This window comes from Corvus cornix, chromosome 1, assembly GCF_000738735.6.
Source record: "Corvus cornix cornix isolate S_Up_H32 chromosome 1, ASM73873v5, whole genome shotgun sequence".
NCBI lineage: Eukaryota > Metazoa > Chordata > Aves > Passeriformes > Corvidae > Corvus > Corvus cornix.
Window position 1 is genome coordinate 54425050 of NC_046332.1, and position 23670 is coordinate 54448719.

General features: G+C 44.9%; 1 protein-coding gene across 1 annotated transcript; it reads right to left on the minus strand.

Moving 5' to 3' along the window:
• Positions 1-7370: 7370 nt before the first annotated feature.
• Positions 7371-22840, minus strand: CDADC1 (cytidine and dCMP deaminase domain containing 1). Its single transcript, XM_039567530.1, has 9 exons — positions 22698-22840; positions 19177-19271; positions 17513-17690; positions 16108-16686; positions 14106-14155; positions 12932-13101; positions 11676-11865; positions 10996-11056; positions 7371-9733 (listed from the first exon to the last, which is right to left on the minus strand). Exons 1-9 carry the CDS (start codon positions 22777-22779, stop codon positions 9660-9662), a joined length of 1479 nt encoding a protein of 492 aa, XP_039423464.1. The 5' UTR covers positions 22780-22840; the 3' UTR covers positions 7371-9659.
• Positions 22841-23670: the final 830 nt, after the last annotated feature.

Here is a 23670-nt window from a genome sequence, read left to right on the forward strand (position 1 = left end):
TTTCTGTCTCTGGGGTTTATTTTCCTCTTGACATTCTGGATAGCCAGACTCCATACAGTGCTAAATTCCTTCTCTCCTTTGCCAACTGGCTTCAGCAGATGGAGAGGGATGAGCACTGCCTTTGGAGCTAATGCTCTCTGAAACATCACCTCTGCAGCCCTGGCAGCCCCAGCCCAGCTTAGCCTGGCCATGAGCCTCACTCCCACCCCGCGGGTGGTGTTTGCTGGCAGTGGTCACTTGCAGGTCGATAAGGGACCATCTCTGGAATCACAGTTCTCAGAGCCCGTCATTTAAGTCTGATCCTCTGAGATTTGGAGCTGAATCCGAAGGGTGCTTGGCTGTGCTCTGAGCTCCTGGGGTGCGGCTGGTCTCCAGGGCTGGATTAACACAGAGGCACATGTCCATTGCCTCAGCCTCTGGAGGCACATGAGAACACTGGGCTTCCAGCCTGTGCTACGAGAAAGTGTCTAATGGTGTGTTGCTGGGGAAGGCCTGCCCTTGACAAAGTGAGCGTGACCCACACAGAGGTGCCCAGAGACTCCGTGAGGGGTCACGCTGTGAGCGCTTTGTCTGCATGGTCTGGACACAGAGGAGCACTTGAAGAGATCCAAACCTGGCAGTAACACGAGCAGCAAGGTTACACCCTGGTGTCTGCGTAGGCAGAGCTGTGTCAGGCCAACAGGGAAGAGCGATGGGCCCCATCTCTGCAAAGGAAACCTTTTCCAGGGCAAGAAGTCTTTGGACCACATGAGAAAGTAAGTGGTAAGGAGGGCTTATGAAAAAGGGGATCTGTGTGTGTGTCTGCAACGGGGGGGTGGGGGGGAGAAGTGGTCTTACACATAAAATGACACATATCAGGGCCCTTGCAGCTTGTCTTACAAGAAGCTGGTCCTGCAGTAGATACTGCCAAAGCATCTCAAAGTAATTGAGTCTTCCCCAAGCTCAACTTGCTTAGGTCTTTGAAAGAATAAAAAGCATAAAAAATGGTGAAGATTAAATTAAGCACCATAATAATATTTCACAGCAGGTGGGGACACATGCCTAATTAAATGAAAATTAGGTATTTTCTAATGTGACTTTGAAATAATGATAGAATTCCCAATTTCCTTTGGTGAATTCAGTCAAGGTGGTTCTTCTGCCTAAGGGAATGCTCCCACCAGGAACTCACAATTTATCTGAAATTACTACCTGAGGGAGCTGTGTGATTGCGGGACGTGGTTCATCAGAGTGAAGACAGGAAAGAAGATTGTAAACTGGAAAGATAAAGAAGCTGAAGGAAGCCTCTCCATTCTATTCCGCACACAGCATTCAGGGGGTTTGGATTGTACAAATGAATCTCTGGCAACATAACAATGTATGATCCTGCAATGTCAAACCTTATTTGATTCAGCAGAGTGCCAGGAATCTTTGAACCATAAGCTTCTGTCATGGGATTTGGGCAGCTTGTGCTGAAATCAGAAAAATCTGATTAGAAGCAGCCACAGGCTCCCCAGAGTGTCCTGGTGTGTACAGCAGCAGGTGTGAACCTGGGAGAGGCCAAGGACTCTGGCCTTCCACAAATGTGGGCGTTAAGACCACTTGAGACTCTTAATCTGCATTCTCCAGAGACAAGATCAGATGAGAAGGAAAGAATGACTTGGACCTCTGTTGTCTAACGATAACAGCACTCACAAGAGGGAGAGGAGATCCAGATCCCATTTGTTCTCTAGCATGTGCTTTGCTCTTGCTTGTGAAATTGGAGCAGGGCTAAGAGAACCCAGGCCTCTTTCCAAGGGGTGCAGTGGTGTTTGGTCAGTAGAGATGGTTTTTCTCTGGGCCAACAAATGCTTCCTTTTTCTTTCTGAAGCAGAAGCACTTCAACATTTTGGCTGAAAGCACCTTCCTGCAGAACATCTTAAGCTGGGCAGTGAAAGTTGTTATGAAGCAGAGAGGATACAGGTTTTGGTCTCTGTGACATAAAAGGGAATTGTACGTAACTCTCCCACTCCTTGACTAAGAGTTCTTGCATAAAGATGCAGGTTTCCATGGACTGAGTATAAGGTGTCCCAGAGCCTCCAGTGGGAGATTCAGCCCCATGGTGAGAGGCAACCCTGCAAGCAAGAGCTGCTGTGGCCTGGGGAAGAGAAGGAGCTAAAGTCCCTGCCATCCCAGCCCAGGCCGAAGGGGAGCCTTGCCTCCAGCAAAGTTGCTCCAGTTCCTCAGGGTCTGATGTGTGAGGCCATAAGGTACCAGCAGCCCAAGCCAGCTCTGAGCACAGTTGGTGCTGGGCAGGCAACAATGGGATCAGGCTAAGGGGAAACCCAAAACAAGTTTAGCAGTTTGGTCACATGGTACAGCTCTAAGCCAAGCGTCTCACAGGGCTGTGAGTTGGCCCAGCTCCCCCAGGAACCCCAGTGAGAGGCAGGCAGTGAGCCCAACCCTCCTGACTCCGCAGCACCTGCCTGCTCCGCAGCACCTGCCTTGAGCTGGTCCCTCTTTCCAGGAATGTGAGAGGAGGAAAAACAATCAAACAACCCACCTCCTTTCTCTGGCATTGATTGTAAGGGGCTTTCCAAAGCCATGGTAAAAATAGCCTTTCCTACCTTAGGCTGTGTCGCACTGAGTGGCAGCACGGGGACAGCCTGTGCTGGGGGTGTAGTGCCAGCCATGGCCCAGCGTGCGGGCAGCTCCTCCCATCTGGCTCAGTAATGACGGCGTACTGGGGACGGGGACAGGTGGGGTGCCAGCACATCCTGTGAGACAGCGGTGTGCCTTGCACCGTCACCACTGCTACAAGAGCCCAGTGGCTGTTTCCATCGCCCTACGGGCACTGGCAGCCGCTGGGAGGGCTTTGCTGCTGAGCATTGGCCCAGGAAAGCCCCGCACTGCCCTCGCTGTCTGTGAGACTGCAGACCCCTGCTGTGGTGTGGCACATCAGGCATGCCCAGGTGTCCCACACTGTCTCAACCTCCTCTCTCTCTCAGTGTACCAGTTCTGCACCTTGGTAGTGATGCCCACAGGGCCATGGGATAGGGTGTGCTTGTCTTCAGAGCCTTTCCCCCAAGCACAGATTTGGGAATGAAATTTCCAAATGTCATTGTCCCATGGCCAAAAATGTAATCCATGTATTTTAACTGCCACACCGTGCCAGTAGGCACCTCCAGCATGTTGATCTTTGACAAGTAGTTGGACACAACCAGCACCTGACCACCAAGGTGACAAGTAGGAACAGTTTTTTGGCTGCACAACAGACACCAGCTCAGTCACGGCACCATAGCCCTGCTCCTCAGTTAAACAAACCCCACCCAAATCCCCAATGCCGGTCTCCTGCGGAGAGCTACCAGTCTGCCAGTGAATAGAGTTATTTCTTCTGAGTGCACAGAGAAGACAGCCCCATGTCTTTGGGGCCATGAAGTGCCTTACTCAACTCTTATGAATAGAGGCCCTTTATTTCCAAATCGCTGGGTATGTTGCCTCTACTGACGCTCAGCTTTGGCAATGCCCTTCAACTGCCTTGTAGAACAGCTGGCTTGACAAGCGTTTGGAGCGGATTTAAAAATACCCTTGTCAACACAGAGCCCGCTGCATCTGTTTGTGCAAACATGCCGTCAGGGTGGGCTTTTCGGCACACCCGGCACAGCCCTGCCCCGGCGGCCAGCAGGGAGCAAACAAACCTGGCCTTTGCTCAGGCAGATGGTCAGATGCCCAACGGGTTCTGCCTGCGTGGGACAAGTGGGAGCCTGCAAGGAGCAGGGCTCTCAAAATCCCACGGGGGAAGTGGAGAAAGGCATCTCCTCCCCATTTTAAATCTGGGTGTGGGAGAAAATTTATATTCCCAGATGGGCTCGCCTTGTGCCCCAAGGAGTGTCAAGGGCAGAGCCACAATTAGCTCATAGCACAGAGCAGGTTCTTGCTGTAGGCTGACAGCCTTCCTGTCAAAGGCTCAAAGGAAAGTGACACTGGGGACTAGCAGGCAAGAAAGCAGGATGTCCCAGGGGACAGCAGGCACTGCAGAGGGAGGAGAGACATATGTTCATTCCAACAAAAGACCCAGCTCTCCTGCTGATACATACCACTTCTGGCCATGCAGTTAAGCTCCTCTGCTTCCTGCTGGCTTTAGTTTTCTCTAGCTAAATCTGTCTTGCCCCACAATAGGAATGAAAGACTAAGTGAAGGTGAATGTACTGGCATTCACACTATCTTACATACGTCTTTCAGGTAGTTCTGAAATAACATTGGGGAGGAGCAAATGTGTCTATGCCGGCATTTGTGTAATATGTCCCTAAGGCCTGGCTCTTGTTGAAGTTATTGTTCAAGTGCTTCATGGTTTCCCCACACTTCTTCAACCCTTTGTTTTTCTTCCAAGTTAGAAATTTAGCTGCCCTGGAGGAAAATTTACTGGCAAAGCAGTGAGGTGACCTCACCGGAGCCAAAGTACAGATAGATGAGCAGTGAGGGCGAAGAAGGAGGAAAAATTTGGGCTTAGTTGTTAGTATACCTGACTTGTGCCACTGAGGAACATGTTGAAGCTGGCACAGACACCATCCCTTCAACAGTAGTCCTGTAGCTACAGGAAGCCACCCAGTCCTGAGACAGAGCCTGGCTCCCTGGGAAATCTAAGTGGAAAATTTCCTGTACAAACAGTTGATACTTGGGGTGCAGAAGATAAATGTCACACTGCAAAATACCCCAGGGAAAAAGCCATGCTCAGCATTTTCCTCTGCATGTCTGTTCCCAGCCCAAGCATGGTGAAGCCTGTGCTGCTGCATGCCAAGTGCGGAGGCCCCTTACCTACACAACAGATGTGCCAGCCACAATTTTTCCTCTTCCCATTTATGAGCTTTGAGCTGCCTTGAGTACTCTGACATTTACAATGAGCATCAGCACACCTTTGTCTTGTTCCGTCTGCAGCAGCAGGACTCTCTGTGAATCGGTCACAATCAGAGAATCATGGAGTGGCTGGGGTTGGAAGGGACCTCTGGAGACCACCCTGTCCAACCCCTCTACTAAAACAGAAACAGGTTGCACAGGATTGCACCAAGGTGGGTTTTGAGTGTCTCCAGGGAAGCAGACTCCACAGCCTATCTGGGAAGTCTGTTCAGTGCTCTGTCACCCTCGCAACAGAGAATTTCCCTCTCATATTTAGATGGAACTCCCTGTGTTTCGTGTGTACCCGTTGCCACGCGTCCTGTCGCTTGGATCCACTGGAAAGAGTGTGGCCTCACCATCCTTCATACACCCAGCCCTAAGACATTTGTGTGGACTAATATAATATATATAAATAATACAATATAAATTTTACGACGTGGCAGACGAGAGCCGCTCACTCGCTGCCCGCTCCTGGGCCGGAGCCCGGCACGCCGCGAGTCCCGGCATCCCGGTAGAGCCCGGCACTCCCCGGGTCCCGCTCCCCGGGCTGCCTCGCCGGGCGGCATTTCCCTGCCAACAGCGCCCTCTCCCGGCCTTTCTTTGCCTGCTGGCGGGGGCGGGCGCACCGGGCAAATTAATATAATTTATTGCCAATCAAATCAGAGCAGGGTAATGAGAAATAAACACATCTTAGAACAACTTCCCCTTACCCGTCTCTTCTTCCCGGGCTCAACTTCGCTCCCGAATTTTCTACCTTCTCTCCTCCAGCAGCACAGGGGGAAGAGGAATGGGAAGTGTGATCGGTCACCACACGTTGTCTCTGCCGCTCCTTCCTCCTCAGGGAGAGAACCCTTCACACTCTTCCCCCGTTCCACCGTGGGGTCCCTCCCATGGGCGATAGTCCTCCACGAACTTCAGCATACATCCTTCCCTCGGGCTGCAGTTCTTCATGAACTGCTCCACTGTGGGTCACGAGTCCTGCCAGCAAACCTGCTCCAGAGGGGCTCCTCTCTCCACTGGCTTCCCAGAGATGCTGCCAGGAGCCTGCTCCAGCACGGGCTTCCCACGGGCTCACAGCCTCCTTGGGCATTCACCTGCTCCAGTGTGGAGTTCTCCACGGGTTGCAGGGGGACACATGCTCTCCCATGGATCCCCATGGGCTGCAGGGGCACAGCTGCCTCTCCATGGTCTGCACCAGGGCCTGCAGGGGAATCTGCTCTGGTGCCTGGAGCACCTCCTGCCCCTCCTTCTCCACTGGCCTTGGTGTCTGCAGGGCTGTTCCTCTCACATAGTCTCACTCCTCTCTCTGGCTGCAATGGTGCAGCTTTTCCCCACTTCTTAAGTCTGTTCTCCCATTGGCACCATCATGGCTGCTGCTGAGCTCGGCCTTGGCCAGAGGTTCATCCATCCTGGAGCCGGCTGACATCGGATCTGTCAGATATGGGCAAAACTTCTGGAAGCATCTCACAGAACCAACCCCAGAAGCCACCCACTATCAAAACCTTGCCACACAAACCCAATACAACATTCACCCAGATCTATTTGAAATCAGCATATACTATCAGTCTTCTTTGCTTTCTTATTTTCCAAGCAATGTCCCGTACTGGATCCAACAAATTAAAGCCAGATATTTGGAGTCTGGTTTGCAGGCACAATGGCTGAAACAAAAAAATCTATTTAGAGGACTACAGAGCTTTTCAGAGTAGTCCCCACATTAAACATGGCTCTGGGAAGCCTGTCACTTTGCCAGCCTGGCTGTATCCCACTGACTGCTCACTGTGGTCTACAATGACATTTCAGTTCTAGAGCACTTCTGAAACACATCTCCCATCTGTCCCCACTTACGGCATGTGGCCCTGTGACATGAACCAGTTTTGGAGGGCACTGAGTGGATTCCTTTCAGCTTAACAGGAAAACTAACTGTAGGAATAGCCATAATGCACTCCACTGGCTATCAGGCCTTTAGTCCATATGCCTGGGCTGGAACCCAGTGGATGTGAAACCCCTGGTGGGCCAGACCCCCAGCATCACCCACTTCATGCTACAGCCTCGCTGCGCTACAGCCGCACTGCGGACTGGCACAGCTCTCACCGCAGTGATCTCGCTCTGCTCTGTGGTGACTGGGAACTGGGGCACCTGGATATGCCCGTAGAGGAACTCCAGGGCAGCAAGGCAGGAAGCTAGCAGGGGCCAATTTTACTGGTGGATGGTCAAAGCTTTGTCCACTTTGATCCTCTTCCACCAAAGAACAGGCTGTGGAGGTGGCAGCTTGCAGTGCTCCCTGATGCAGTTCCCACTCTCCTGAGGAAGAGGAAATCAATCCTCACAGGCTGAGGAAGGGGATCCCAGCCCTTTCCCAGGGCTTACAGGAGACATAGTCTCACGTTGAGACAAATTCTTCAGGCAGAGCAGAGGGAGGCGCTGCAGCTCAGCAAACAGTACTGGGCCTGTAAGGAGCGTGAGCATTCCAAAACACTCTCTAATGTTCCTAACAACCCAAAGCACTTAAAAATACACTTCAGTACTTACTGTCATATTAATTTATTAGCAGGAAGCATGTTTTGCTGTAAGGCAGACAATTAACAGAGAATTTCTGTAATTCTCTGTCAGGAGGCCAAATATTACTGATAGTTAATACCTGCAATTAAAATGATTGTTCGGAAATGAACAAAAGAATCTCAAAATGCATATGGAAATTTCATACAATCTATAAAATATGTAACTTTTACACTTCTTGAGTAAATAATTTGCAGTTTTTATGGAAGAAACAAATATCCTACAGTTGATTTGCAAAATAAGCACTGCAGGAGATGTCCAGTATTCTGTGGCTCTCCCTGGTAAGCAGACAAGCAGAACAGCACCTACAGAGTCCAGGCTGAGAGAGGAACCCCACTTGCATTGCTCCTGTTGGCCAAGATAAAGCCCCTACTTTGTAATTCCAGTAAAAATTAAAGAAGTAGGGTTATACTGAGAATCAGAGCCTACAGAAATTTTTGAGCCTCTGGAAGAATCTGCGGAGTATAGTAAGACAGAAATAAAGCCAGGTTTCCAAGCCTTCAGCTTTACAAGCAATTCCAAGTTTCACAGAAAGTTTTGTAAAAAACTCCTCTTTTTAAAAAAAGTAATTAAAAGTAAAGGTAGAATCTTAACTCCTCCTGAAGGAGAGATTACCAGCAGCATTCACTGCAGTGTAGTTATTTCATGGGTGTGATATTTGACTTAATTTACTTCTCTGCGTACCCAGGCCACCTATGATGTTTCAGGGACTTTTCAATTTCAGCTGTTCCTATGAAGATACAGATTTTACTGATTTGATACCAGCAAACTGATCACTATAAAACTTGAAGGGGCCTTAAACCTCACCCTGTTTTTCCTTGCTTCTACTTCAAGTAGAAGAGCATTGCCAATGGATTATGGAAACAAGGTTTCAGTGGGTGGAGTAGGGCAGACTTTTTATTCTCATTTGGACAGTGTACACTATCCAGTCACAGCCCTGCTATCCAGTTCCAAGCTTTCCCAAAACCTAAAAGAAACAAAAAGAACCTACAGGTGCATCTTAAGACATGATTTCCCTTCCAGGATTTTAAGAAGGGCAGCAAAGACAAGATGCATGAAAGAACTGGGAAAGAGCTGTTTACATATCCTACCAGCAAGAGCAGAAAAAGATTTATGGTATTTGCACTTGAGAGCTCAGCAAAGGAGTGAACAGAAAGTCTTGGAACATCTGCTAAAACAAACAGTTAGAGGTCAGATTCAAAGCAGGAAACAGATGGGAATTAGGAGAGAGAACTCTCAAAAGATTCTGGGTGCAACTCCTTGTTCTGGTTACACATTACTTACCCCCTCTAAACTAGCAACAACACTAGGCTGCAGTTTCAGTAGCTGTTTCAATGTCACCCTTGTAGTGTAGTCATCCAAGAGACTGGCACCTGAAAAGATCTGGGCTATTGCACTGGTACAGATCATCCTATCTAAGAAAAACCAGGACATTGGTGATTTACTAGCTTCTGTAGTCTAAGAGCCTGTTAGTGAAGGTTAACAAAACCTCAACGCTAGCAATCTTCACATGTATGTAGGTGCCAGTGAGATGCATATAGCCAAATGCTTTTATGCCTGCCTCCAGAAATTGAGAAAAAGCAAAGCTAATCTTTGTGTTCATTAACTCAGATGGACTACACTTGAGGAAGCACACAGAGCAGCAAGGCAAGTACCACAAAACTGAACAGCTCTGCTGCTATGGTAGGAAGTGTATATGAGAGACAAGACTGGTCTCCAAGTCATTTACCTAGCAATGATTGCTATCCCAATGGTTTTGTGATCTTCATACTGAGAAGCAGACTGAGAGGCAAAAACCACTTCTAAGAACAGAGATAGTTGCTGGTGATTATTTATCTACCATTTCCTAGAAGATTCCCTTGATGATTGTATTTGAAGAACTACAGCTTATTTCTGCCATTTGCTAGACCAGAACTTATAAATCCATTCCCTCAATCCATATACCAAGCAAATAAGACACCATTTTATTATTACTCTGATCTACCACCAATAAACTTTCAGTATATTTTTTTAATGTGTTAAAAATGATCAGCCACCCAGTTACTTTCACAGAAAATACAAGCAGCATTTTTTCGCCAGGAGCTTCTAAATTAAAAAGACCTTCAGGTAATGCTGTAAAACATTAAAGACATCATAAATAAACGTATTCTAAAATTCACTTTCCAAACAATAAATAAAACTCTTCCTTATTTGAAAGTGCAAACAGGCTGTATTATAAAAAGTACGAAGCAAGACTGCAGGAAGTGCTTAATTATTCAGTAATGACCAAGACACAGTTTCTTGCTTTGGTGCTGCTGGTCATCCAGCGATTTTGTTTTCTGGACCCCATCTAAAGAAAAAAACATGCATGGAACATTAATACAACAGCAAGTATAGCCTAATACTCAACATGGACAGGCACAGTGGAATACTGGGAGTGGGGAATGGGATGGAGATTGTCTTCTTCCCCTTACAGAAGAACATACAATAGTCATAGCAAAGAGGAGTACACTAAGGAACGAGAGGAACTTAAACCAGTTCAATATTGAAAATGGAGGCACATCACATTAAAGAAAACAGTTAGAGAAATGAGCCCTGTTAAAAGTTGTCAAACAAAGTATGCCAGGATGAATCTGTCTCCAGCTGGGTCTAAAAACCATGAAGAGAGAGAGGGACAAACAAGCCCTAACATTTTGCAGTGATCACTAGTGCCATAAACACTACTCTAAGCCCTTCCATGCCCCCCTTCCCCCAGCCCAAAAGGAAGTAGCTAACAAAGAGACTTCTCCACTAATCTATCTCAGTACATGTTAGGAATTTGCTTGGAGTACGTGGCTATTTGTGGGCCACAAAAACAACCTTCAGTCTTTTTTATGCTCCTGGCATGGTACTCAATGCATCTTTACACTGCATCTTCATGCTTGAGGCACAAAAATTATTTAGTTGCCATTTTCCATGTTGTTTTCCCCTCTGGATAAGTAACATTTTAAGGATTGGTAGCTGACAGTAGACGCCTATGGTGAGTCCCTTTTTGTAGCACAAAAAGGCTTCGAAGTAAGACTTATCTAAACTGTTTTGAGAAGATGACAGCTCCCTTGCTACAGAGGTGCATGTCAACAACGATTTTGTGACCTTTATATTATACATGTGCATATATATACACAAATGTAAAAGCACTGAAATGTTCTGCAGAACATACTTAAATGACTTGAAGGAGTCCAGTCCAATTTCTCTTGAAAAATAATGGTACTCTTGATAGAACACAATATAAAAAGTCTTCATAGAACAAAATTTAAAACATGGTCAAGTAGTCTGAAATGATCTACATGCCAAACAGCATGTTGCTGACCTCCATAATAGCATTGCTAGATTTTGTAATGTGTGTCAATGCCAAGCATTTTGTTACAAGTTAGTTCACCTACAACAGTTAGTTATTACGTTACAGTTAGCTCATCTATTCAAAAAACTCAGAAAAGTTTTCATAGCAAAATTTAACTCACTGAAATCAAGACTAATTAAGACGAAACAATCCCAGAGGGAATCAGGTTTGTTTAAAATGTGATCTCACTTATTGAGTTCAGTCATAAAATGAATTAATGAAAAAATACTTACTTTCCCTGGCTGTAGGGTCATGGAATTCAAGGGCATTAGTGTGCAATGGACTTAGTTGCCACTGGTAAAAGAAGAAGAAAATGGTTACTTATTTCAGAAGACAGAATAAGGAGCAAAGGGAGAAAGGAAAAGTACCCTACAGGCCTTCACTGAAAGGCATGACTAGGGGTGAGGTGGGAAATGAAGGACTCCCTCTTGAACACACACTTGCTTTGAGGACAAATAACTATTAAGGCATGCAGACATGAGCTCCCTTGAGAAGGGGGAATGAGGCTGCTCACACCGACAGTGCTGCAGTTTGTCATGGTGAGTCCCCTGACTGCAGGCAAACTTGGCCACATTCGAAACCAACAAAATCACACAGTGACCTCCAGCATCAGCTGCCATGCTATGACAGGGAAGGCTTGGAGAGAACTTCACCATGTGAAGAGACCACCTCCAACAACAGCAAGTTAGAGGGAAACCCTCCATGTAGATACAGGAAACAGAGGGGCTTGGCCCCATCATCTGGCACATGGCACAGCACTACTCCCCAGAATTGTGACGGAGCAACCTCTCAATTCCACTCACCTGACTAAACAGCACAGCGCTCCTCTATGCTGGCTGTAGATGACTGCTCACTCCACTCTCCCATCAATGCTGCCCCCAGTTTTTAGAGTACAGTACATATAGACACTTACTGTGAATTTGCTTACACCCTCAAGTTCACCAAACTTCATATAGGATATGTCTGCTTTCTTTTTTCCAGCATCAACATCTCCTGCATAGATCTGCTTGATACCAGCTCCTTTAATTAAAGGAACACATTCATCACATGGACATTTTGTGACAAATATCATGCTTCTCTCATCTGGCTTTATTTCTCGACACCTACAAGCAGTCAGAAAACAGAATTTCAGAGTTTGTATCTTGATAGTTTTGAATTGTGACAAATTTGATACCTCAAAAAGCACGCAAAGAAGTGGTATTTACTCTCAGAATCAATTTATTCCTAATCAAGTGCACAAGTACACAATGGAATCTGGTTTGGTTTCACTACCTGGGAGCAACACCCATCCCATGTCTCCACACCTATTATTGTTAGAAGCTTCATCAACTCCACCCTTCCGCATTACAGGTTATAGCATGGTCTAGCAAGCAGAGCCAGTGGCTTGTATCTGAAGGATAACTGAAGGAGCCAATATCCTTTAAAACCCAGGTTCTTACAAGAAATCTGAGGAAAGCCCAGGAGCTGACTGTGTCCATACACATCCAACTTCTACATCACAGGCATAAAAAATACTGCGATTGCAATCCACAGTTCATCACAGAGACATCACACATTGTCCAAGTGTTGACTGGGATACAATTAATTTCTTCTCAGCAGCTGGTGCAGTGCTGTCTTTTGGATTTAGTATGAGAATAATGTTGAAAACACACTGATGTTTTAGTTATTGCTACGTAGTGCTTACTCTGAATCAAGTGCTTTGATTCATAGTCTGGCATATTCTGGCAGTGAGGAGCTGCACAAGACGTGGGAAGAGTGACCCAAACTGGCCAAAAAGATGTTCCTCCATGCTAAAGAGTGTCACACCCAGTATATTAACTGAGGGAGTTACCTGGAAGAGACATTGATCAGAGTTCAGGGATGGGGTCTGGCATTGATCAGTGGGTGGTGTGCAATTGTATTGTGAATTACTTGTTTTTACCTTGGGTTTCCTATTTATTATTATTTACTATTATTAATAAATTTTAATTTGTTTCCATTACTAAATGGTCCTTGTCTCAACCTGCAAGTTTTACTTTTGATTCTTCTCCCCATTCCAGCAGGGCAGGGGGGTGAGCGAGAGGCTGCCTGGTGTGTACTTCCCAGCTGGGCTTAAACCACAACATTCATTGTCATGGAGTTGTTTCCAAACCATCTCATTCTTCTCAGTGGTAAAAATAAATCCATTACCTGAATGTCAGGGCGTTCTGCTCCGCATGGATAATGTATCTGAACTTTCTGATTTCCCGATCTTTTTGCTTATCATCCATGTGTGGAAAATCAGCATATTCAGATCCAACAGGAAAGGCATTGTAACCACAGCCTACAAAATACATGGCTCCTGTTCCATCACAGCCTCTCTGCAACAGTAAACAAAGCATCACATTTGGAGGTATTTAAACTGAGTTCTTAGTCAAAGTGCTGTGCAATGTATACTTTTGTATGATCAGACAGTTCAGCTCTTGCCAACTGCTCAATGACTGTATGGAGCTTTTCCACTGAGCCCTGTAGGAGCCACACAAGCAAAGTGTAACGCTTCAGTTACCTGCACCAGGCTTTCGAGGCTTTCCTTTTGGCAAGTAATACTGACAAGTAATAGGGACAAGAAGTCTGAAGGATTTATTCCTTAACAATGTACACAATTAAAGACAGCTGGAGTTCATCCCTGATGTGCCAGATCATGTTTTGCCATCTCTCAATAGACCCGGTGACCAATGGGCTGATAAGAGGCAATCGGGGATTGAAATCAGAAAAAGAAACAAAACCGCAATCAGCAGCTGATGACTGAAGTGTTAAAACAAATGAAGAGTATATTGCAGCTGCATGAAGAATGAGGCTTCCTGGGATTGGTAACATGCATAAGCAGAGATATGAACAAAAACTTTCTGTTTGGATGGGAAAAAGCACTGTAACAATATTAGTAGAAAAATACCACTTTGATCCAAAAAGGAATGTGCTAAAGCCCGTACAGCGTTTCAACTGCAACAAGAAGCTGCGGGAGATTGTCAGGCTATAATTGCACTGAGACCTCTCCTAAAAAGAGCTGCAAAGAGGGACCATGCAGGACACATGCTGCCTGATCAGCAGCTGTGGCAAAACCTTGTAGCCAGGATATCTGGAATAACTGACAACGACTAGGGAAGCAGGCGTACTGAAAATCCAGACGGAAAGACTGTCATAGTTACTAAAATCATTTATACTTCCCCTTCATCTTAAAGCATAACAATGAACCAGTCACTAACGTAGTTACTAAACCTGTGTGTGTATGAAAAACAGGACTGTATAGACTTCAAGGAAAATAACAAGCTCAAAGCCAGTGTATGAATTGTGAGTGCAAGAAAAAGTAACTCTTTTCAATACTTACTGATTTTTCTTCTGCCCAAATAATAGCTCCAACTCCCGTTTTATGATCCTCTAAAATACATAACATTTTAGGAGTAAATAACAAATAAAGCACTTCTGAGTTACCTATACATTAACATATGACTTCCTAGAGTAAGGAATAACAGTTATTGCTGCTTTGTGGACAGGAGGGAAGAAATGCAGAAAGATTAAAAGCTTTGAAATCACGTGAGTCTACTGTAAAAGCTGGTTGTGCTCTAACTGCAAGGCAGTCATTCTAAGGCTTTACTGTGTACATTTGTTCACGAATGCAACAAAGCAACCAACACATAGCTAAGAAAATGTGTGCAAAGAATATGTGTGGATAGGTTCATACTACTTAATGACTTAATTTCTGCCATTCTTTAAGTTTATGGTTCTGTGGTCTGAAGTCCTATCAAAATGAGTTCTGTTTTACACCCAATTCAGAGACAAAATATTAACAATTAGATTTTGGGGGTGTATTCTATTACCACCATAGAAAAACTGGTACAGAGCTTTCATTATGTGACTTTGATGGTTTTTATGGAACTTGAAAATCTTCCCCAGTAGCTATTGATGAGAATCTTGACCAGTTAAAACAGCGCATATCAAGGAGAAAAAAATGTTTCAGGCTTCCATTGATTAATATTGCAGAACACACTGCTTCCATTACTTGTTTCCATCATCCTTAATATCACTACAATATGCAACCACTCAAAGAGGGTCTTTGGGGTCATCCTGGCAAAGATGTATTATATCAAAGCTGATTACATTTATATTCTGCATATTTATTAGTCACTGATGAAGTGAGCAAGATGATAATGACTGATTAAACCAGCATAGAAAACATCCTATATTCTTGCTCCCCTTATATCCACCGATATAATAGTGTAAAGCATCTAAATATGTGTGTGTGAGCTGCTATTTATTTTAATTTCATTACAGTGTAATAAGAGTTGGCTCAAAAACCAGACCTGAGTCCAGGCTGAATATTACATTATTTATCTGAATACTACAGATAAACCTGAACTTTGCTGCCCCAAGAATGAGTACTCAAGCTTGGTCATTCCATCTTGTTCTGTATAACAGCAGCTGTACAAAGAACTCATAACTGGTTCCATGAAACTCCTGAATTACATCTAAAAAACGTGATCTCCTCTGCAATTTTTGGAGACAAAATTTGCTGAGGGTACCTGACTTAATAGGTTGGGTCTAGATGTGCGTGTTGGGGGATGAGTTTTGGTTTAAGCTTTATATATGTACTATTTATTTGTTTCAATGGTTTAAAAAAAGCAACTATCACATCTAGAGTACAAAAACATCACTGAGGATTACCATCAAGTTTGAAGTCTTCATATTCTGTTCTCTGGAAAAACTTAGCAGTCTCCTGCATCGGTACCCAGAGAGAATAAAGTAGGTAACAGAATTCATCTTTGTCAAGAGAAAGTCAATAACTATCCTTCCACCTCAGGAGCCTGGACATAAAACTCCAGCATCTTCGCAAAGAAAACCCCCATCAGATATATAAGCACTTCCACTAATAAGATTAGAGCGAGGAGACATAATATAACTGTACTTAATGTCCTACTGAAGGATATTATTTCACTGCTTTTTTCTGAAGTGTACATAATCTGCTTGAAATATTGACATTTATTGGATAACAGAAGCATCTTGTGAGACCTTAGTAAAAAGAGCCTCAGAGCAGCTTGAAGAATTTAAATGTCGTTCTGTTCTATTTTCACTAGGGTGTTGGACACGTTGGCAGGGCAGGGTTTGCCAGCACTGTATGTGAAATACCTGCACCAATTTCCTCATGGAAAGCTTTCACACACAATACTGTGTGCCCCTGGGGAGTCTTTACTATTACTGCTGCACTTGTTTCACACATGTAGGAATGGAATCAAGCAGCTTGCTCAAGCAAGTGTGTGGAAGAATAAGACAGAAATCAGGAAATCGCTCTACTGGTGAGACCCCACTCCTCCTGTGCTCTGGTAACAACTCACCTGTCCGATACGCAAGCAGCCTGGCCTGTATCATACAGTGCCTTGCCACGTCCTGGGGCAAACACTGATCGTCTGCTTCATTTGTTTGTTGTGATCCACTCTTGTAAAATCCAAAGTATCCATGGACAGGGACACTGGCAGCCACTGATGCCAAGACCAAGACAAGATCTTTCATATTTTGCCTAAGGTTACTGAAGTACGGGTTTTCACAGAGGTTCTCCAGTCCCATTGTCATCAATATTTGCTTGTGCATTTCCTCATTTGAAATTAGAAATAAACTTTCATACTCTTTTATTCTCTCTTGCCTACATGCAGTATAAAAGTCAGTATTACAGTCAGGCTGTGATTTTGCTATTTTCTGAATAAAATCAAACTTGGTGGAAGTTTCTTCAATAAACTGCACCATGTAGCACACCAAAGGCTGAAGCAGCACACACACACGGGCACGACTGTTTGACTTCAGTCTTTCCACTGCTTTGGCATCCAGCTTTGCATCCTCAGTGCTTGTTGGATTGGATACCTCGTTCTGCAAGCTGATTTCAGGATCTGCAGGCCAGTAAGAAATCCTGTTCACCCCGGCTGGAAGAGAAGATAATGCAGCAAAAGAAACCGTGCAAGTTCAGTGGAACATAAACCTCATATCCAACACACTATTGCCTAACCCAGGTTTTACTTCTTTGAGGCCCCAAGTGCTGCTTAAGGGGTGTCTAGACAACAAAAATGCTGGTAGATACAAGTATCAAGCATTATCCAATTTATTAGTCAGACTACAGACAAAAATTTGAGTTTCCCAAGTTCTCAGATCTTTGTGACAGCCTAATTTTGCATCTTACATCAAACAGATAAATTAGCAACACACAAAAGAAGTTAGCACTGATAGACATTGCTGCTGAGATTAAAAATCAGTATTTGCAGAAGGGCTGTACCAGCAGATCCCATTTCAGGAAGTGAATAATCTGGTTTGTCTTCATCTCCCTTGGGAAAAGGAAACCCTTAAGTACTCCCTGTGATTTCTGCATAAAAATCCACTCCTCCCTGGTGCCAGTGACAAGCAATGGGAAGCAAGGAAAAATTCAGCAATCTAGGCCTAGTCATCAGGCTTAAGGTTGTCCTGGCAGAGTGCAAGAGGACTGTCAGAATCTGAGCAGTGCATTCCAGCTGAGAGACAAACACCAGCAGTAATAATGGTTGCACATAACAGAGAAACATGGTCTAGGTAGCAAACCCCAGTTTCTTGACCATCAGCTCCAGGAAATGTACGTTCACCCTTATGGAAAACATCAATGCAGGCTACGCAAGCTAGGGATTAGCATTCACAGCTGAGACAGCCCAAAGAGAAAAGATGTTTTCTGTTTTCAACCACAAGCATTACATTTACTCCTACTCTACTACAGTCATTGCTTACCATTTACAATCATTTTTAAACAAGTTGAGCATGGTTTTCTGGAAAAATAAAGATCACAGTTTTTAAGTCTTGATCCGTGTTTAATGAGTGCAATCTGGCCAGCATGCAAGTCTGTACTGGAGCAATGCAGACCAACAATCTTCATATTTTTCACCACAACTAGACCACTCTTCTTCACCTACAGAAAAAGGCATCACTATTATTTTACTTTTTTCCAGCACTGAATCCATAAAGACATTACAGCTCTTCCTTGGATAACAGTAACCAACCAGCAGCAGACCATAGAGCTCTTCAGTACAAATGAATCATTAAACAATCTGCACTTTCATAAGCATTTTGTTTTCACATGTGCCTGTTAATATCAGGGTGCTGTGTCTCTGTCAAACTCCAAAGAGGGACTTGTCACAAATTCCTGATTTTTTTCTGGTCATTGCTTTGCCCGTAACAAAATCCAGAAGCAGCATAGAAAATTCTGTCAATTATAGCTGAAACCTCCTCTGAATCAGACATCTGGAAATGCTCATGAATTTAATTTCTGTCTTAAGCTTGACCATCCTGGGAGCCAGTATCTTCTTTATCTTTATTTCTGTCTCTTCATTTATGTAATGAATCCTGGTTCTAAAGAATCTTCCATGGGAGAAGTCTGCATACCACAGACGAGAGCTATTACAGCTGGATTCCCATGTATTGTGAGGAAACTGGATACAAGCTAGTTTGATGAAGCTGGTGAAACAGACCTCATTATGCAATCCAGCTGCTACTGAACACTGTTGCCTTAGATCTGTAAATTATTCAATTGCTTTGTGGTTACAGAAACGAGACTTTATTAAAGCTCTAGATACAAGCCAAGTACCATTTCTAACTGAATTACTAAATTTCAAATTGCTTTTGAAGGCTGTAGGTGCTGCTCATCTATCCGTCTTTTGGATCTAGCCTGGGACATACCCAGCTCTGAAAATGAGGCCTAATTGTCACTCAGATTATTTTCCTGTCTTTTCTTGCCCTGGCTGATACATGTGCTATGGATCTTAGCACATGGGTATGCTCTGCACAATGCAATAATCATTTAAAGAGCACAGTAACAACTCTGATCACAAAAGGAAACATCCTGTTCCAGGTCAGTCTGAAAATGCCTCTTGACTTTGAGGAGTAACTGGCTACTGTTTAAAAGACCCACTCTCAAGGGCAGTTTCTTTTCCTTGTCACTAAAGCAGTTACCTACAAGTTCTTGATCAGTAAACATTTCAAGTACTTGTGTGCACCTCCACTGTATAAAAAAACCTCATCTACAGTCATGAACATTGTAACTCTAAGAGTCTCTCTACACCAACAACCACACTGACTTTACATACATGGTATACACCACGCCTCTTCTGTCATGCTCTTTAAAACATCTGCAATTTTTTTGGGCTTGCTTCACCTCTTGGGGTATATACCTTGCCTTTCAAAGTTTTTCAGAAATAGCATGCTATTTAGCCATTTAGTGTTTTTCTCCCACCACTGGATTTTTTTCTACTTTTAAGAAATATTTGAAAAAAGTTTATTACATTTGGTTGGTTTTGTTTTTTACATCTTGACTATGTGTCATCTAAAGAGCAGTTGGGTTAAATTCACTGAAGGAGCTCTTCAGAAAGACCAATTAACAGTAAGCACAGACATTTTACCTGGGATTTTTTCTGTTGCTCAGCCGAGGGAAAGAGCTCCATCCAGAGACTTAATAAAGTAAAAAGATTGACCTTAGAAAGTCTTGGCATTTGACCTGTTTTGAAGAAAAAGAAGAAATATTTATTAGAGAATATTTATAAAGAAACTCCACACTGTTGAACATTATTTTTCAAGCCTTCTACACCGCAGCTGCTACAGAAGCTGGTTCATCAACCCCTTCGGCTCTTTCAGCTGCTAAATCCACACTGTCCTTTTCAGAGCAGTCATTGCCAACTCAGGATGCTCACATCCGGATGCAAAGATCAGATTTGTGCAACAAGAGGAAGTGGTGAAACTTTCACTGAAATTCAGTGAGTTAGTTCGACTCAGAGGTGTAGAGCAGAAATCACAGACTAGATCATCAGACCCCACATAACTTAATGTGCTCAAATGATTCACAGATGGTTACAGAAATCTGAGACAGCTTCTGATTCAGCTTCAGGCTCACCACAGAAGAGGGCAAAAATTTCCAGGCACATACCATGATCTTACACTGATGTCCACAGGAAGAGTGGACGAATCATTATGAAACCTTCCAGTTATATCGATTCTGGAGATCCTGCTTCTGGATTCTGACAGTCTGCTTAGATTTTGGTTAGGTTTGTAAAAAAATTTAAACGTTTTGCTCAGGCCGTCACTTCTGACAAAATATCCAAATGCAAAAAATCCCTTCGTGAAGCACCACCTTGTGCTGTGCTTCTATTCAGAATCTGGATGTTGGACTGTGAGGGCCAGTGCTCAGCATTACTGAGTGTCCCACAAAGGAAAAAAGAGGAAGTACTGCACTGGTCGATAAAGCTTGCACTGTTCCACATGTAAAGCTATCTTGCCTCACACTTGGCAAGAAGTTAATTAAGTCTTTGAAAAACCTCCAGTCCCTGTTTCAGGGGTGCTTACAGAGAGCTGCAATGAACACGTATTCCTCTGCAGGTCTCACATGTGCTGTCTGACAATAGCATTATTTCTGTTTCTATCTTTTCCCACAAATGTTACTGGTTTTGCGAAGGAGGAAATGGCAGTGGCAAGAACGGAACAGACTAGAGATAAACATTCTTTCAGTAGTTCCAGCAGCTTGGAAGAGACATAATCAGATACTAAGATTACCTGGCTAGGGGAGAGGGTTAGTTTAATGGCATGTCGGTGAACCCAAACAATTAGGACAGCAGATAAACATATGCAATCCATGACTGAAATACCATTTTCAGACAGTATTTTAGCAGCTTTTTTCACACATAAGTGTGGTTTGGGAAAGCAAAGATAGGCCTGTCAGCAGCATTATCCGATGTCACATTGTGCACTACTCCTTAGGCTGCCAAGCTCTGCTACCCCACAAGCACTGCAAGGGGTATCTGGTTAGCACAGTCAGATACGTGTGCTAGAAATGTACATGGCAAGCAGCACACACAAAGATCTGTTGTCACTTGAACTAAAAGCCAACTGTAAAAGTAAGTCTACAAGCCACATCTAAAGAAGCAGGATCTGTTTTCTTAAGTGGGCATTTGAGCTCATTCTCATTAGAACCCCTGTTTACTCCTGTCATAGCACACACACGTACAGTTCCCAAGTGGCAAGTTAAAACAAACAGTGCAAGTTATACCAATGCACACACACACCCCTTTGTGTTTTCTAGAATGGACTACAATTTGGCACACAGAGTAGACTTAAAACTGCATGCACCACATAAAAGTTTTAATTACTCTTTGTTTTCTTGCACCTAACCCAAATGTGACCTGTCAAACACATGGGAAACAAACTGAAGAACATCCTGACATGAATTTATAATGAGAAGCAGGAGAATATTATGAAGAAAAAGGAAAGACCTTTAGTTACAGTTATCCTATCTATGCATTTGCATTTTCACTCACTCAGGTAGTTAAACACTTCCTTAAGTTCAACAGGGTGAAGAGAAGGCTGATTAAAGTGGACTGGAAAAAAGGCAGAAGATGTCTTACAGAATTAAAAGCAACTACAGAAGACTGGGGAAGTAAAGGAATCAGGCTCTCTGCTACTGAGAGCAAAGCCACAAATAAAAGGAGTGCTCTTTCCAGGTGCATCAGGCCTACTTCACACAAAGGTATGATTTTATTCCTCCTGGTTATGGATCTTGCTTCAGTGAGGCGAGGCATGCTCCAGGGAAAGCGTGCTATGAAGGCTCGTGCAAAAAACCCTGCTGCTCCTGCACCCTGCACCTGGAAGCAAAAAGGAGCAAGGCACTGCCTACCCAGACATGGCTCAGATCCAGGATTATGTCCTGGCTGTAATGTGGGAGTTCCTAGTCCAAAGTCTGAAAGGCTTATAACAAGTGCTTGACACCAAGGAGGAAGCTACCAGTGACAACACTCTGCTGCCTGGGAAAAGGAAACTATAACCCATTTTCAGACTTAATCAATTTTGCTTGCTTGGAAGCAGGATTTCCATAAAACCAGGATGAAACAAAACTCATATGCCCTTCCAGGAGACCTGGCAGCCCTGCCATGGTGCTCAGTCTGAGAACCACATATACAACACATCTTGGGACCTTGGGACCACAGCACCGGGAACTATGGAATTCATCAGCATCTGCTTCACCTGGGCAACCCCAGCCCTGTGAGAAAGTTGTTCTCTACCAAACCCATACCATGGGCCTGCTGTGGGGTTAGTAGGAACACCCCTCAGAAGGCGAGCATTTTCCTGCACATTGCATTGTATGCACATTAAATATACGTGGTATTAGGCTGGAAAAAGAAATCGCTGTAATGGGGTGGAGAGGGGAGCAAAACACAACCTTATGTTATCAAAAGGCCCTTATGGAGAAGGGCGCTGTCGAGCAGGGGTGGGGGAGGAAGGAAGAGATAATTTTTTTTTAATTACTTTTTTATTGGATGTATAGATATATGCTTATAGATACTATACACGGAAGTATATATATACTTTATATATATATATATATATACACACTGTATAGCATATATATATACACACACTATATAATATACACACACACTATATAGTATAAAGTGTGCATATATATAAAGTATCTATATATTTACATACTATTGATATACTATATTTTTATATATGAAAGTATACTTACATATAAGCATATATATGCTTTATATATACACACACTTACACATTCACATATATATATATATATACATATACATATGTAGATATATATATATATATGTATATATACACTTTATTGCACTGTCTGTGAGGAGCAGGAGTACTCTCTGAAGCATCACCGGAGGAGGGGGAAGGCGCGGGTTCTCTGAACAGCCCCGGGAAGAGGCGGGAAGAGCCCCTGAGGAGAGGACAAACCGGGTGGGCCCTGGAAGGACGCGGTGGGTGAGGCCAGACCCGCGAGGGGCCGGCCAGTGCACACCCCCCTCACCCGCGCCAGGCCCGCCCGGCCGTCAGCGCGGCGGGGCCGCGGCTCCCTCACGGCGGGGCAGGCCCCGGCCCGCCCTCCTACCCCCACCCCCGCAGCCCGGCTCACCGGCCATGCTGTCGGTCTGCGTGCTCGCCGCTTTCACCCGCGACCCCCCGGCCGCCGCCGCCACCTCCTCCGCGCCGTGCATGGGTGCCGGTGCCGCCGGGAGCCCCCCGCCGCCGGCCCCGCACCGCCCCCAGGGCGGCCCCGCCCCCATGGCCGCCCGCTCCTCCCCGGGGCGGGGCCGGTCGCAGGGCAACGGCCGCTGACGGGCGGGCGCCTCGGCCAATGGGAAGCGCGAGAGGGCGAGGGGGCGGGGCTTGCTGGGGCGGGGCGGTGGCTCCCCGGGGAGCCGCTCTCCGTAGCGGGAAGTTAACGGGGGAGCGCGGGGTTGTGGCGACCCGCAAAGATCAACCAGTCCAGCTCCTGGTCCTGCACAGAACCATCCCCTGAGAGCATTGTCCAAACGCTTCTTGAACTCTGTCAGGTTCCAGTGCCCAACCACCTTCTGGGCAAAGAGCCTTTTTCTAGTATCCAAACTAAACCTCCCCTGACACAAGCTGAGGGCATTCCTTCGGGTCCTGTCACTGGTCACCCCACAGAAGAAATCGGTGCCTGCCTCTCTTCTTCCCCTCACGAGGGAGTTGTAATTGCAATGAGGTCTCCCCTCAATCCCCTCTAGGCTGGAGACCAAGTGACCTCAGCTGCTCCTCACACGGCTTCCCCTCAAGGCCCTTCACCACATTCGTAGCCCTCTTTTGGACACTCTCTACTAGAATCACAGAAGAAGACTCTCAGAATATTCTGAGTTGGAAGGGATCCACAAGGATCATCAAGTCCAACTGTAGCTTGAATGGGATCCCAGAAAGTTATTTCCTGCAACAGGCAGCTCAGCTGCAAATGGTGCAGGTAGAGCAAAGACCTGAGCCTCTGCTACTGTGCTTAACTTTCTGGTGTTACAAGGGATTTGGGGGTTGTGCTCTGACAGATTATTCAGCTTTCACCAGAGGTGTCTAGAGGGACCAATCTCCATTAATAA

Bases quoted from the DNA above. Each gene is read 5' to 3' on its own strand.
- CDADC1 (XM_039567530.1), bottom strand. From the start codon at position 22,779: ATGCACGGCGCGGAGGAGGTGGCGGCGGCGGCCGGGGGGTCGCGGGTG. The intron at 17,691-19,176 runs GTAAAATGTCTG...CTTTTTCTGTAG, and splicing joins AGCAACAGAAAAAATCCCAG to GTGAAGAAGAGTGGTCTAGT. The intron at 9,734-10,995 runs GTAAGTATTTTT...TTTTTTCTTTAG, and splicing joins TGACCCTACAGCCAGGGAAA to ATGGGGTCCAGAAAACAAAA.